We start from the raw sequence: 14,747 nt of genomic DNA, 5'->3' as shown, positions 1-14,747 counted from the left end.
ACGAAATGGGCGCAAGATACTCTGTCGATGTCATAGAGATGCCAACAAGAGAGGGCATTTGGGGGCCTTTTTATCTAAGTTGATACTGCTTAATCTGATGTATGACAAATTTGATACAGCAGCAACAGCAGCAGCATAGCATCAGTGAGCTCCTTTATGAATTGTTTATCATGATCTGAATGAAGATACAAGATTAATGGTAGCTTTTACTCAGTTTTCTGTTGGGATTGTGGAATGAACTTAACTGAAATAATCGTACCTGGGGAATTCATATTCATTTTACTGTTTAATCAAATGAATGCCTTCATTAAATGGAAGCTCTTGCCATTTTGCCCTGGCTGGTGCTGTGATGGGATAAGTATTCTTAGTAGGATACGTAGCACAGGATTTGTGGTGTCATCTAGGCAGATTTCAGTGGTGCAGTCATAGAGCATGTGGGTCGTGGGTTTAGGGAGGGTTTTAGTCTCGTCACTGTTTGGTCTCTGCTTCTGGCAGAGGCCTGTATGGTAGTGCTGCAGAGAGTCATAGATACTCTCAACTTCCTGAGGTTTTATGCATGTGTACAATCCCCACTGCTACTAAGTTACAATTTATTGGGGGTTTTACATATAATCAATGAGGATACTTTTGTGAAATCACGAATTGTTGCTGACACGGACTTTGTGGTGGCATAGTCACTTTGATTTATTTTTTTAAAAAATCTTTTTAATTGATTTAAATTTCATAGGGTATTCCCCAAATTGATAGATGGTGTCAGCTGTTAAAAACTTTTGTGCTATCTGTTTTAGTACCCCTTAAAGATCAAGCCTAGTACCTGTGTCATAAAACCCTGTGCCCTGAGGCAAGAAGGAAAAATGAAAACATATATTATCTTTTATAACTGGATTTTAAGGAGAAGAATTTTCCAATGATATAATGACATTTAAAAAATGAGCCAAACTGTCTGTATTTAAAATTAATCCTTGCTATGCAGAAGATGATGAATGGTTTGATTTCTTTTTTTTACATTTGCTTTTTTCATATGTTCACTGGCAACACAGTTATAGTCTCTTTGTACTCATGATTGAAAATCATTGGATTTATTTAACATTAAATATATTCAGTATATTAGCAATATAAAACCTTGTCCTCTCCCCAACACCAACAGACCATTTTCAGTATTTACAACAGTAGGTTACTAACCTGCAAGAAAGTAGGTTCACATGTAAGATTGCAACCAAGTTGGGGAGGGTACTGGAGCACAAGTCTTATGAGGAGCAGCTGAGGGAGCTGGGGTTATTTAGTCTGGAGAAAAGGAGGCTGAGGGGAGACCTTGTCGCTCTCTACAACTACCTGAAAGGAGTTGTAGTGAGGTGGGTGCTGGTCTCTTCTTTCAGGTGGCTGGAGATAGGACGAGAGGAAACAGCCTCAAATTGCAGCAGGGGAGGTTTAGATTGGATATTAGGAAAAATTTCTTTACTGAAAGGGTTGTCAGGTATTGGAACAGGCTGCCCAGGGAAGTAGTTGAGTCACCATCCCTGGAGGTATTCAAAAAGTGTGTAGACAAGGCACTTCAGGACATGGTTTAGGGGGCATGGTTGATGGTTGGACTCAATGATCTTGAAGGTCTTTTCCAACCTAAATGATTCTACGATTAAGGTTAGAATTTTAAAAAGTCAGATTCTAAATTTTTAATAATGCCCAGTGATTTTTGGACATGAAACATGAGTATTTAACACCAGTTTTGTGCTGTCTACTGAGCAACTTTTACCAGTTTATGTTTCCAGAATATCTGGCCATTTTGTGAAGTTAGGTTGCAAATCCAGAAGGCACCTCAGTAAACAGCCTAAGTTTGACTAGCCTAGGGGTTAGGAAGTGCTCTTAATGCTAGTGTTACTGAAAAAGCTGGTCGAAGAAACTCTCTGAGACTCGATTTTGGAATTTTAGAAAGCAGGCATTCTTTATTGCAGTGCTGGATGCACGGGGGATAATGTCTCCTAGTGTGCATCCCGTTACCTACAGCAAACAGCTTATATTGTTCTAATCATATACATATTCCTGTTGTTGTTTACATAGTGTCCGCCCTTTGGGCATGCGCAGTGTGGGTCATCTCTTTTTCCTAGTTAGCTGACCTTGGCAGGTTTTAATTACAAAAACTCAGCAGGACCCAAGGCTTATCATCAGGGCCCAAGGCTTCTTGTCTGTTGATGCACTTATTTGGTGCAAACCATTGACAGCTCAAGGTTTTCTTACCTTATTCATACATAGCAAAGTTTCAAAGTTGTTCAAGCAAGCAAAAGTTCATCACTGCAGCAATACAGTTAAGTTTTCTTTTTCATGCCTTTATTTAAGGCATCACTAGGTGTCTTGTCCTTCATTTAAAAAAGCAGGGTAGTTACATATTTCTTATTGTGCCTGTAGCTCGGAAGGGAAACTTAACAGGCACAGATGTGAGCTGCCTGAGAACTAGCATGGGTCAGGGTTGCATGTGGTTGGGTTCATGTGATGCTGCACTCAAGCTAATAAGCCCAGCTGAGACATGAAGTCAAATGTCACAGCTGAAATCCCGCTGAGGTGCAGTGAAAGTGAAATCCACCTTTGCACTGAGGAGTGCTTGTGAGAACAGTGTGTGACTGGCTCAGGTCAAGACAGTGCAGGCTGGTTTTTCTCTGTCTTTAATCCATGTAGGTACAGTCTGCATTGTCTAGGAGCTCTTAATTGTTCTCTGCTGTCTTGTAGAGACAGTTGGGTATATCAGTACATATTCTTGTTTTCTGCCCTGATTTCATGCCTTCCTGCCAATATTATCTGTGCCTTGTTCCTTCACTTATTGCTAATTCTGAAGAAAGGTCTCGGACCAGTAGCTCAAAAGTTTTCGTTACTGTGAAGTAGGCTGCTGTTATGGGTTTGTGTGGCACAGGTTTTTTTGGTAGCGGGAGAGGGGCCGCCAGGGTGGCTCCTGTGAGAAGCTGTCAGAAGCTTCCCCAGCTCCAAGTCGGACCTGCTGCTGGCCCAGGGCAACCCAATCAGTGATGGTGGTAGCACTTCTGGGAGAACAGATTTAAGAAGGGGAACCTGCAGTGAGTAGGGGGATTAGAACATGAAAGAAACCCCTATGAAGATACCGAGGTCAGTGCAGAAGGAGGGGAAGAGGGTGCGCTGGAGGAGGTTGATGCCCCTGCAGCCCATGGTGAGGTGGCAGGCTGTCCCCCCCCAGCCCATGGAGGGGAGCAGGGGAGCAGATGCCCCTGAAGATGGACATGACTCCATGGGAAAGCCCATACTGGAGCAGCCTGTGACTGAAGATCAGCCCACAGAAAGGACCCACACCAGCGAAGTTCAGGAAGAACTGAAGCCTGTGGAAAGGACCCACGCCAGGGAAGTTTGTGAGGAACTGCAGCCCGTGGAGAGGACTCAAGTTGGAGAAGCTCATGAAGGGCTGTCTCCCATGGGAGGGACCCTACGATGGAGCAGGGGAAGGGTGAGAAGTCCTCCCCCCAAGGAGGAAGGAGCGGCAGAGACAAGGTGTGGGGACCTGACCCCAACCCCATCCCCTGTTCCCCTGCGCTGCTGGGGGGAGGAGGGAGAGAGAACTGGGAGTGGGGTTGAGCCAGGAAGGTGGGAAGGGTGGGGGGAAGGTGTCCTCAGGTTTGGTTTTACTTCCTAGTATCCTTGGTTTGATTTGATTGGTAGTAAATTAAACTGATTTTGTTCCTTCCCCAAGTTGAGCCTGTCTTTTGCCCATGACCGTAAGTGGTGAGTGATCCCTCCCTGTCCTTATCTTGACCCACAAGCCTGCCTGTATATTTTCTCCTCATCCCACCGGGGCCATGGGAGGAGGAGTGAGTGAGCAGCTGTGTGGTGTTACTGGCTGGGCTGAAACCACGACAGCTGCCCAAGCAGAAGCAATGAGATGAAGTAGGATTACAGTTTTTGCGGCAAGTAACGTACCTGAGAGAGGGATTTAGGCACCTTCTACCTTGGAGCCAACCCATTTGTTAGCCAGCACCATCAGCTGCTTATTGGCAAGCATCTGCCGTAGGTCAGGGAGAAGGAGTAACCTCTTCCCTTTGGACTAAAGGATGCTTCCTGTCTGGTCCCAAGCACAGTAAAAAAGACAGTTGACTGTCAACCAAATGTCAGGGTGCTGTATTGAAAGTCAATCTGGACAGCCTTGGGTTTGCCAGATGCTAACTAGATCCCTCCAACAAACTTGAACAGCTTTGCGTTACTGAGAGGAAAGAATGATGATAGATGGGCAGAAAGACTGCTGCCTGTATTGCTGCTTGGGTACAGCTAGTTTGGAGGCTGCCTCACGTTGTCCTCTTGCTAAGATAAGGGGACTGGTCTGCCTCACCCCTAATGTCCATTGAGATTGTTGTGACCCTTCCAGTTGACTTCATTAGGCTTTGAATCAAGCTTTTAGTAGTACTAATGAGAGGGAAGGAAAATGCCCTAATGATCTTAAAATACATTTCCCTGTTTACTCTGCTTATGTAATTTTGCTTATAAATTATAACTTGTTATATGTACAGGATGTCAATACTGTTCCCTGCAGTTGTATTTTCTTATCAAACTTAAATCAATTATTTTATTAGAACCTTTCACAGTGAGCAGTCTTAATTAACAGGAGTCATTAGGCAGCACGCTTTTTAATGGGTTATATTAATCTGCTTACAGGTTTCTAAAATTATTTCAGTAGTTTGCATCTTAACAAGTTACATAAGAATTTTACTTTGGGGGACTTCCTTTCTTCTACTCACAGTGTCTCAGTTACAGATATTTTATGAGTGTAGTTGTGACTTATGTTCTAGCAATGGGGTCTTAATAGATAGATTAATTATTAATGTTATATGCCAGTAGAGAGTGTAGTTTTCTTTACATAAAGAGAAGCAGAAGCCAGGGGTGACCATATAAAAGCAGCTTGACTTCCATGCAACATAAAATCTTTCTGGTTGTCAATATAAGTTAATTGTGTCATTATGAAAAAAAACCAAATCTGCCATTAAAATGTGCTTCATGTTTAGAAGTGTTTATTACAGTGGTATTGATTATGAAGTTGCAGCTTGGAAGGTACCGCCTTAAGTTGATGATTCTTTTTGATTCAGTTCATCCCTGTACTCCTAAGGCCCTTAGCAGATTTATTAAACACTTTTAAGAAGTATGAATTCCTTCATTCAGTTTCAATGTGTTTCATAAATAAAAAAGTTAATTGCAAGTGTTCATTCAAAAAAGATGATATGCACAGCAAACAACCCTGTAACGGTCAAAAAAACCCAAATTTGCTTAAAAATAAAAATTAACTGTATTTGAGATTGTTCTTAACAGTTGTTTTTTCACAGCCCCAAGAAAACCAAGAGATTGTGGTCGATTTGACCTCACAAAACTACTTTGCTTTTCACTATTAATAGGGATCTTCTTCATCCCTTCGGTGGATTAATCTGACTATATTCATCAAAACTTAATGAAGATCTAAAATAGAAGAAGGAAAGGAAAGCATATGCATTAAACTTTGGTAATGCATACTTCATGATGTCGAAAGTATAGGAAATACTCTACCTTGGCCATTCTATCATGCTAGATTATACAAACAGGTATAAACACTATCTTGGGGAAAAAACGGAGAATTCAAACAACTCTTAAATAAGCCTGAGTAAACCCAAGTTGTATTTGGTCCTGTGGTTATTTTGAACAAAAAAGCTTCTAATTGTTTTTGTTGTATGGTAAGAAGCACTTGCTCTGAGTCTCTTTTCAATGGAGTATTGTTAAAATATGCCAAAATATTTTAATGAGTTATTACTTACAATTTAAAGCTACAGTTAGGAAAGGAGTTATTTGCAGGAACCAGACTGCAAGAGTTTATACCATGCAGTTTTTCCAGAATATGATATAGACAATTCTTGTGTGTCTTCTGCAACAGAATTTGCTGTTGGTACCACTTCCACACAGACGCAAGCATGGCTGTTAGAATATTCCAATGCATGGCTTACTAGCCCACTAGAAAGGAGATACTCACTGAGAATTCTAAATGAGAACAGATTAGACAGAGCTACAGTTTCCTTATATTTGTAATCTGGGTTTATAGCTTTTTTTTTTTTCCCCCCTTGAAAGAAGTTCTTTTTTTTCCAGACTTCTTGCTATGCTGTTTGGGACCTGTTAGCCAGGTCAGTGAGTGCCATGGCTACTGTGGTGTAAAATCTCTGTAATCAAGCTTTTGTTTTCAGTCCCCAAAAAGAAACAGCACAATTTTTCCCAATTAACAGCAAAGTCTTCCCTTCTCCAAACTCCTTTCTCCTTTTGTACTGCAGCTTTGCTCTTGTGCCCCATTTAGGGTAAAAGTCTCTTTTTCTTGGGGAGCTACACCTTAGTAAGATATTGTCGTGGTTTAACTCCAGCCAGCAACTAAGTACCACGCAGCCGCTCACTCACTTCCCGCATCCAGTGGGATGGGGGAGGAAATCGGGGAAAAAAGGTAAAACTTCTGGGTTGAGATAAGAACGGTTTAATAGAGCAGAAAAGAAGAAACTATAATGATAATGATAACACTAATAAAATGACAACAGTAGTAATAAAAGGATTGGAATGTACAAATGATGCGCAGGGCAATAGCTCACCACCCGCCGACCGACACCCCGCCAGTCCCCAAGCAGCGATTCCCTGCCCCCCCCCAACTTCCCAGTTCCTAAACTAGATGGGACGTCCCATGGTATGGAATACACCGTTGGCCACTTTGGGTCAGGTGCCTTGGTTGTGTCCTGTGCCAACTTCTTGTGCCCTGGCTGGGCATGAGAAGCTGAAAAATCCTTGACTATAGTCTAAACAATACTGAGCAACAACTGAAAACATCAGTGTTATCAACATTCTTTGCATGCTGAACTCAAAACACAGCACCGTACCAGCTACTAGGAAGACAGTTAGCTCTATCCCAGCTGAAACCAGGACAGTATCCACCCCTTATTCTATACCATTGACGTCATGCTCAGTTCCCATACCTTTAGTTACATCCTGATTAATCATCACCACCTTTCCAGTCCTTTGAGACATATGAACAATGATATATATATATATATATATATATATACACACACAGAGATATTATTCCTTTAGTTCATGAGTTATGTTCATAAAACATTTGTTGAGTCCAATTAGTTTCCAACTTCGGGCTCCATCTGTCATACCAGTCTGTCTGGGCAGGAGGAATGGTGCAAAGTCCTCTCAGTCGGTAGAGCAGAATTGGGCTTCAGTGCGGTGTGACGAGCAGCTGACATTTGACGTAGCAGGAGGATGGTGTGCACCGTTGGATTGTTGCATGCTGGAGTCAGTTCTGGCTCCATCACTATTGCGTTTTGCTCAGTTTTATCGCAGTTCTTTCTTGCTTGATCCAAGTGATTCTTACTATAGTACTATGGATATAGCATATAACAATTATAATAATGATAACATACAGTAGCAGGGTTATATAGCAACTAATATCATACAGTTTAATTTTGGCTATTTTCACCTAAAATCAAATCCCCTTGAGGCACACATCGGTCTTCTCCATCTTTTCGCATCACCCACCAAGTGCACCCAGGCCCTTGAGCAAAAGTAATCCCACGAATGGGTTTACCATTGCCTGAGGCAGAAGTAACCCAGACTGGTTTCCCTAACATATTTTTCATGTGCACTACAGGGACTTTATCCCCTTCTACAGTATGTAAAAATTCTGATTGGGCAGGGGCACTCCAATTGGCAGATCCTCTGGTGTTGACTAACCAGGTGGCTTTTGCTAAATGTGTATCACAATGTTTGAAAGTTCCACCCCCCATTGCTTTCAATGTGGTCTTTAACAGTCCATTGTATCACTCGATTTTCCCAGAGGCTGCTGCATGATAGGGAATATGATACACCCACTCAATGCCATGCTCTTTGGCCCAGGTGTCTATGAGGTTGTTTCGGAAGTGAGTCCCATTGTCTGACTCGATTCTTTCTGGGGTGCCATGTCACCACAAGACCTGCTTCTCAAGGCCCAGGATAGTGTTCCGGGCAGTGGCGTGGGGCACAGAATATGTTTCCAGCCATCAGGTGGTTGCTTCCACCATTGTCAGCACATAGCGCTTGCCTTGGCGAGTTTGTGGGAGGGTGATGTAGTCAATCTGCCAGGCTTCCCCAAATTTATATTTCAGCCATCGCCCTCCATACCACAGGGGCTTTAACCGCTTGGCTTGCTTAATTGCAGCACATGTTTCACATTCATGGATAACCTGCGCGATAGCGTCCATGGTCAAGTCCACCCCTCGATCTTGAGCCCATCTATATGTTGCATCTCTTCCCTGATGGCCTGAAGTGTCATGGGCCCACCGAGCCATAAATAGCTCACCCCTATGTTGCCAGCCCATGTCCACCTGAGACACTTCAATCTTGGCAGCCTGATCCACCTGTTTGTTGTTTCGATGTTCCTCAGTGGCCCGACCCTTGGGTACGTGAGCATCTACATGATGTACTTTTACAACCAGATTCTCTAGCCGGGATGCAATATCTTGCCAGAGTGCGGCAGCCCAAATGGGTTTACCTCTGCGCTGCCAGTTGCTCTGCTTCCATTGCTGTAGCCACCCCCATAGGGCATTTGCCACCATCCATGAGTCAGTATAGAGATAGAGCACTGGCCACTTTTCTCTTTCAGCAATGTCTAATGCTAGCTGGATGGCTTTCACCTCTGCAAACTGACTCAATTCACCTTCTCCTTCAGCAGTTTCTGCGACTTGTCGTGTAGGACTCCATACAGCAGCCTTCCACCTTCGATGCTTTCCCACAATGCGACAGGACCCATCAGTGAACAGGGCATATTGCCTCTCATTTTCTGGCAGTTTATTATACAGAGGGGCTTCTTCAGCACGCGCCACCTCCTCCTCTGGTGACATTCCAAAATCTTTGCCTTCTGGCCAGTCCGTGATCACTTCTAAAATTCCTGGGTGACTGGGGTTTCCTATACGAGCCCGTTGTGTGATTAGTGCGATCCACTTACTCCACGTAGCGTCAGTCGCGTGATGCGTAGAGGAAACTTTCCCTTTGAACATCCAGCCCAGCACTGGCAGTCGGGGTGCTAAGAGGAGCTGTGTTTCAGTACCAACCACTTCTGAGGCGGCTCGAACTCCTTCATACGCTGCCAGTATCTCTTTTTCAGTTGGAGTATAGCGATCCTCGGATCCTCGATATCCTCGACTCCAAAACCCCAGGGGTCGGCCTCGGGTCTCCCCAGGTGCTTTCTCCCAGAGGCTCCAGGTAGGGCCATTCACCCCAGCTGCAGTGTAGAGCACATTTTTAACATCTTGTCCTGTCCAGACTGGTCCAAGAGCTACGGCATGAACAATCTCCCGTTTAATTTGTTCGAAGGCTTGTTGTTGTTCAGGGCCCCACTTAAAATCATTCTTCTTCCTGGTCACTTGATAGAGAGGGCTTACAATCAAACTGTAGTTTGGAATATGCATTCTCCAAAACCCCACGACACCTAAGAAGGCCTGTGTGTCCTTTTTATTGGTTGGGGGAGACATAGCTGCTATTTTGTTAATTACGTCCATTGGGATCTGATGATGTCCATCTTGCCATTTTATTCCCAGTTAGGCTTACTTCAGCTTCCAATACAGTTAACTCTTGAGATCCCCCTGTCACACCAGAAATACAGATTATTTCTGTCCCGTTATAACTTGATGGTATTAGAGTGCACTGTGCACCGGTGTCTACTAGAGCCTTATACTCCTGTGGGTCTGATGTGCCAGGCCATCGAATCCACACAGTCCAATAGACCCGGTTAGCCCTTTCCTCCACCTGGCTGGAGGCAGGGCCCCTCTAATTCTGGTTAGAGTATTCAGTATTCACTTCTCGTAGAATTGGCTCAGAAGTCCCTTCAAGAGGATCGGAAATAAAGTCAGCCCTTCTACTCTGTTTGGAAACTGGAGCGGCATTTTTCCTGGTAGAATCCCCTTTTGTGGGGGCTTTTCCTCGCAGTTCACGTACCCGTGCATTTAGGACCGAGGTAGGTTTTCCGTCCCATTTCCTCATGTCCTCTCCCTGATCACATAGGTAAAACCACAGGGCACCTTGCGGTGTGTACCTTCTATATTCTCTCTCTTGGGCAGAAGACCGCTCACTCCTAATAGCTGAGACATTGGTCCTTACAGGTGGGGAGTAGGACATATCCTTTTTGAATTGCTGGAAATCCTCGGACAGCTTCTCCACAGCTGAAATGCAGGCTTGTAGGGAGGAGGAGAGATTTTCTTCGTATTGACGCAGCTGGTGAGCCACTTCCTCCACTGTTGGTGCCTCTTCATCCTTCCAGGACATTACTGCCAATGCGTTGGCATAGGACGATGGTGCGCTCCGTACAAACTTCCGCCACATGGGTCGTGTGCATTGGACTTCGTCTGGGTCTTTGGGTAACTGTTGGTTGTCCGGGTCATGATGAATCGCCTCTAGCACGGCTAATTCCCTCAGACATTGAATACCTTTTTCCATGGTGGTCCACTTGCTTGATTGACATATAACATCTTCCTTAAAGGGGTACCTTTCCTTCACACTTGACAGGAGTTGCCTCCAGAGGCTGATGGCTTGTGTCCCTCTTCCAAGTGCCTTGTCAATGCCACCTTCCCTGGCAAGTGATCCCAGCTGCTTGGCTTCCCTCCCTTCTAATTCCAAGCTATTAGCCCCATTGTCCCAGCATCGGAGGAGCCAGGTGATAATATGCTCACCTACACGGCGGCCAAAATCTTTTCGCAAATCCCGCAGCTCACTCAAGGATAGGGACCGGGTTATTACCTCTGGTTCTGCCTCTTCCTCCGGTTCCCGTGATGACCCTGGTTCACCATTATCCTTCGCTAAGCGAACTGATTTTTTTGTATATTTCCTTTTCTGTACAGGGGCAACCGATACTGGTCCAGGTTCGTCCTCTGGTTCAGTTGCAGTATCGCTCGCCGGGTTCTGGATAACCGCAGTGTCTGTTGCCGAGGTTTGGGTAGCAGCAGTGCTCCTTGCTAGGCCTGGAGGGGCCGCAGCGCCCATTGTTGAGGTTTGGGTGGCCGTGGTGGTCATCGTTTCATTGTTAGGTCTAGAGACTTTCTCTTCCCTTTGAGAGGGTACTGAGTAGTGTCGAACAGGGCTCGATAGGCATGGGCCAGGCCCCAGCACGTTGCAGTGATTTGTATCTCTCTGGAGCGGCCGGGGTGACAGCACACCTTTTCCAAATATTTTACTAGTTCTTCTGGATCCCGCACTTGTTCAGGGGTGAATTTCCAAAACATTGGAGGTGCCCACTTTTCTAGGTACTTGCCCATACTACCCCACACACCCTGCCACTCATAATTATCCAGCCTTGGGGCACATCTCTGGGTGATCTTCTTAAATAGCTGTTTAACCTTAAACGAGAGCTGAACCACATTCAGAAGTATGCTAATTCCTAGCAGTCGGGCTAGGACTGTGCTAGTCCCAACACCCCAGGAGTATTCAAATTTTCCAAAATTCTCCAACACCATTGTAACTGGACTAAAGGAGAAAGGAGAGGGGAAGAAAGATACCCCACCCATAGACTGGTTTTCCATGGAGGAAAGGTAAATGGTATAATTATTAATAATTTCCCACAGGTGGCTCCTGCCGTATAAAGGTGACAATGCTAAGTGCAAATACCGGATTAATCCCACAGCCGGTGACTTTATCATACCATAAACCAGTGTTATACCATACATCAAAGCAAAAATCCACCTCCCACGGATGATAAGCAGTAGAAGAGGAGCTATATACAGCAAGCGAGGTGATACATAACAGAGCTTTAAAAGCCAGAGCAACAACTCTAAGAACTCATAAATCAACATAATGAACGCTTGGAACAAATTTGTTTTAACAAGCTCTGGTCAGGTTTGTCGTTATCTCAACCCCTCGAGCCCCACGTTGGGCGCCAAAATGGACTGTCGTGGTTTAACTCCAGCCAGCAGCTAAGTACCACGCAGCCGCTCACTCACTTCCCCCATCCAGTGGGATGGGGGAGGAAATCGGGAAAAAAGGTAAAACTTCTGGGTTGAGATAAGAATGGTTTAATAGAGCAAAAAAGAAGAAACTATAATGATAACACTAATAAAATGACAACAGTAGTAATAAAAGGATTGGAATGTACAAATGATGCACAGGGCAATAGCTCACCACCCGCCAACTGACACCCCACCAGTCCCCGAGCGGCGATTCCCTGCCCCCCCCCCCCCCCCCCCCACTTCCCAGTTCCTAAACTAGATGGGACGTCCCATGGTATGGAATACACCGTTGGCCACTTTGGGTCAGGTGCCTTGGTTGTGTCCTGTGCCAACTTCTTGTGCCCTGGCTGGCCATGAGAAGCTGAAAAATCCTTGACTATAGTCTAAACACTACTGTGCAACAACTGAAAACTTCAGTGTTATCAACATTCTTCGCATGCTGAACTTAAAACACAGCACCGTACCAGCTACTAGGAAGACAGTTAGCTCTATCCCAGCTGAAACCAGGACAGATATATTTATAGTACAATGTTCTTTCTGAGTTGGGTGTCTTTTTTCTTCTGTCTCTGCTAGTTGGAGAACAAGCTCCTAATCTTGAGTCTGAACCCTTGTGCCTCATCTTGTTAGAGGTGTCCTTTATTACAATTCCACTTTGTGCATCCTAGGATAGATACATGTATTTGTTGTAAAATAAAAAGCATACATTGTCAGTCTCCTAATATTTTGATCTAATTTGATGAATACTACTTTCACAGCAAATGGCAAAATAAAGCAAAGATGGAAAACACTCAGAAATGTCTGTTGCTGCCTTGAGCTTATCAGCATGTATTTATGTACAGTTTGCAGTCCTCTTTCTTTTAGGGATGAAGTTGGCACATTTAGTATGGAGAGAAGAGTGCAAAATTTATAATTTCCCGTCTAAAAGATTTTTTTCAATTAGTCTTCAAACTAGGAAATTTGCAGCTGGAAACTTGAGTTCAAAAGGAATGGCTATGCTTTTGATAGTCAGTCTTAGCTCCTTGTTCATGACCCTTGTTTTTTTACATTTTCCACAGACAAAGAATTAAACATTAGCCAACAGTGAAGTAAGTTCAAAAAGATCGCAAAGTCTCTCTAGGGGAAGATGGGATGGAGGCGGAGCATAGCTATCTTAACTAAAGATATGTGCGTATGTTTTCCAGGCCCTGATTAAAATGCATGCTTATTTAAGCAAGACTGGGTTGCAATGAGCAGTGCAGTATCTTGTTTAATTACCTTGCTGGGCAGGTAGTAGTTATAAAGTATTTACAGTTTTGTGGCCTGCTGGGGGTTTTAACATGGATTTTATTTTGGGTAGGATGGAGCTGTCATTGAGAACTGATACCAGAAGTACTTTAATTTTTGGATAATATCAGACTATTTACAAGTGTGTTTGATTTTGGGGAACTTGGGAATTTGGTAATTGCTCATTCATAATTTAATTGCCTTCAGGGCTGGGTTAAGGATGGTATCTTACAGTTGTTTAGAAATGGACTTCAGAAAAAAATAAATACAACAAATACTGGAAATACTTGGAATTTACTGTGGCTCTTTTAATGATGAAAGAATAAACACTTGTATTGTCCTCATCTGGCAGCTGAACTAACCCGAATAATGTAAATAATGATATGACGTAGCCCTTTAAAATACTAGCATTCTTAATAGAAGAAGATAGGTCACTGACAAAAGGTCATTTTCCATGTGAATATTAAAAAACAGAGGGTCTCTTTTCTCTAAGGTGATGACTTTGTACTAAAAGTAAGTATGAAGAATCTAGTTTAAAATATGTAGACCTGATGTTCTTCATTTATCCAAAATTTATTCTTTGTTCTGTAAGACACACACCAGAGTAACACACACCAGTCTGTTGCATTGATGGTTAAAGTGAATTAACTCCATGGCTTTGAGTATAATTTAGCTCTCTAGTCTACTCTCTTTAGTGTAACTATTTCCAGTTTCATGTGCTTGAAAATCTACCCACTGAATATGTTAATTTCCTTTAATTATTATTGTTTGATTATTTTTTCTTCTAGATTATGGGATGATGGCATTATTGATCCAGCTGACACAAGACTGGTTTTGGGCCTCAGTCTCAGTGCAGCATTAAATGCACCTATGAAGAAGACAGAATTTGGGGTTTTCAGGATGTAAACTTAAACGTACACTCATCAGAATTACCTTGTATATTTTAATTGGGGCTGCAGAGCAAACTAACTACAATGTTGAGGTGATTAAAATATAAAGTGTTGTACAATGCTATTTTTAATGGAAATGTCATAATTTTTTTTCACAGAGTAATCATCACACAGTGCTTCAGAGTTTTGATTGTCATTTGAGATCAGTCACAGAGTCACAGTGCTTGTATAACTGCACTGCATGAATAAACTGCATCTTCTCGTGTTATGTTTAATATTTGACAAGAAACCATTGATACCATCTCTTATATAAATAAATCTGCAAAATAAGCTACATGTTTGGTGCTTATCAGCTGTTCTATTTCTTTTAATTCTTCTTTATATGTCTCCTATAAATGCAAAATATTTTTGCAAACCAACAAAAAAAATATCCACATTTGCTAGTAAATAATTTTTGCAAAAGAGAAGTGCTGTAAGGGCAGCCACGGAGTTCAACACAGCATGAAATTACAGATTTCATGCAGCTGTTGGCATTTTGGCCTTTCTCTGGCTTTCATCCAAAGAGCATTGCTCTCCTGAATGGTTCCCTGAAGTGAAAGAACAGGAGAACCTGAGAGATGCA

General features: G+C 43.2%; 1 protein-coding gene across 2 annotated transcripts in view; it reads left to right on the top strand.

Moving 5' to 3' along the window:
- Positions 1 to 14,461, top strand: part of MCCC2 (methylcrotonyl-CoA carboxylase subunit 2) — a 48,353-nt gene extending 33,892 nt beyond the window's left edge. For both annotated transcript variants that reach the window (XM_049795888.1, XM_049795889.1), the window contains exon 17: positions 14,024 to 14,461. In XM_049795888.1, the coding sequence (XP_049651845.1) occupies positions 14,024 to 14,141 (118 nt within the window). In that variant the 3' untranslated portion in view covers positions 14,142 to 14,461. The remainder of the gene's footprint in view (positions 1 to 14,023) is intronic.
- Positions 14,462 to 14,747: the final 286 nt, after the last annotated feature.

Source organism: Accipiter gentilis, chromosome Z (assembly GCF_929443795.1).
Source record: "Accipiter gentilis chromosome Z, bAccGen1.1, whole genome shotgun sequence".
Lineage (NCBI taxonomy): Eukaryota > Metazoa > Chordata > Aves > Accipitriformes > Accipitridae > Astur > Astur gentilis.
This window is presented reverse-complemented; position numbering and strand designations above follow the sequence as displayed.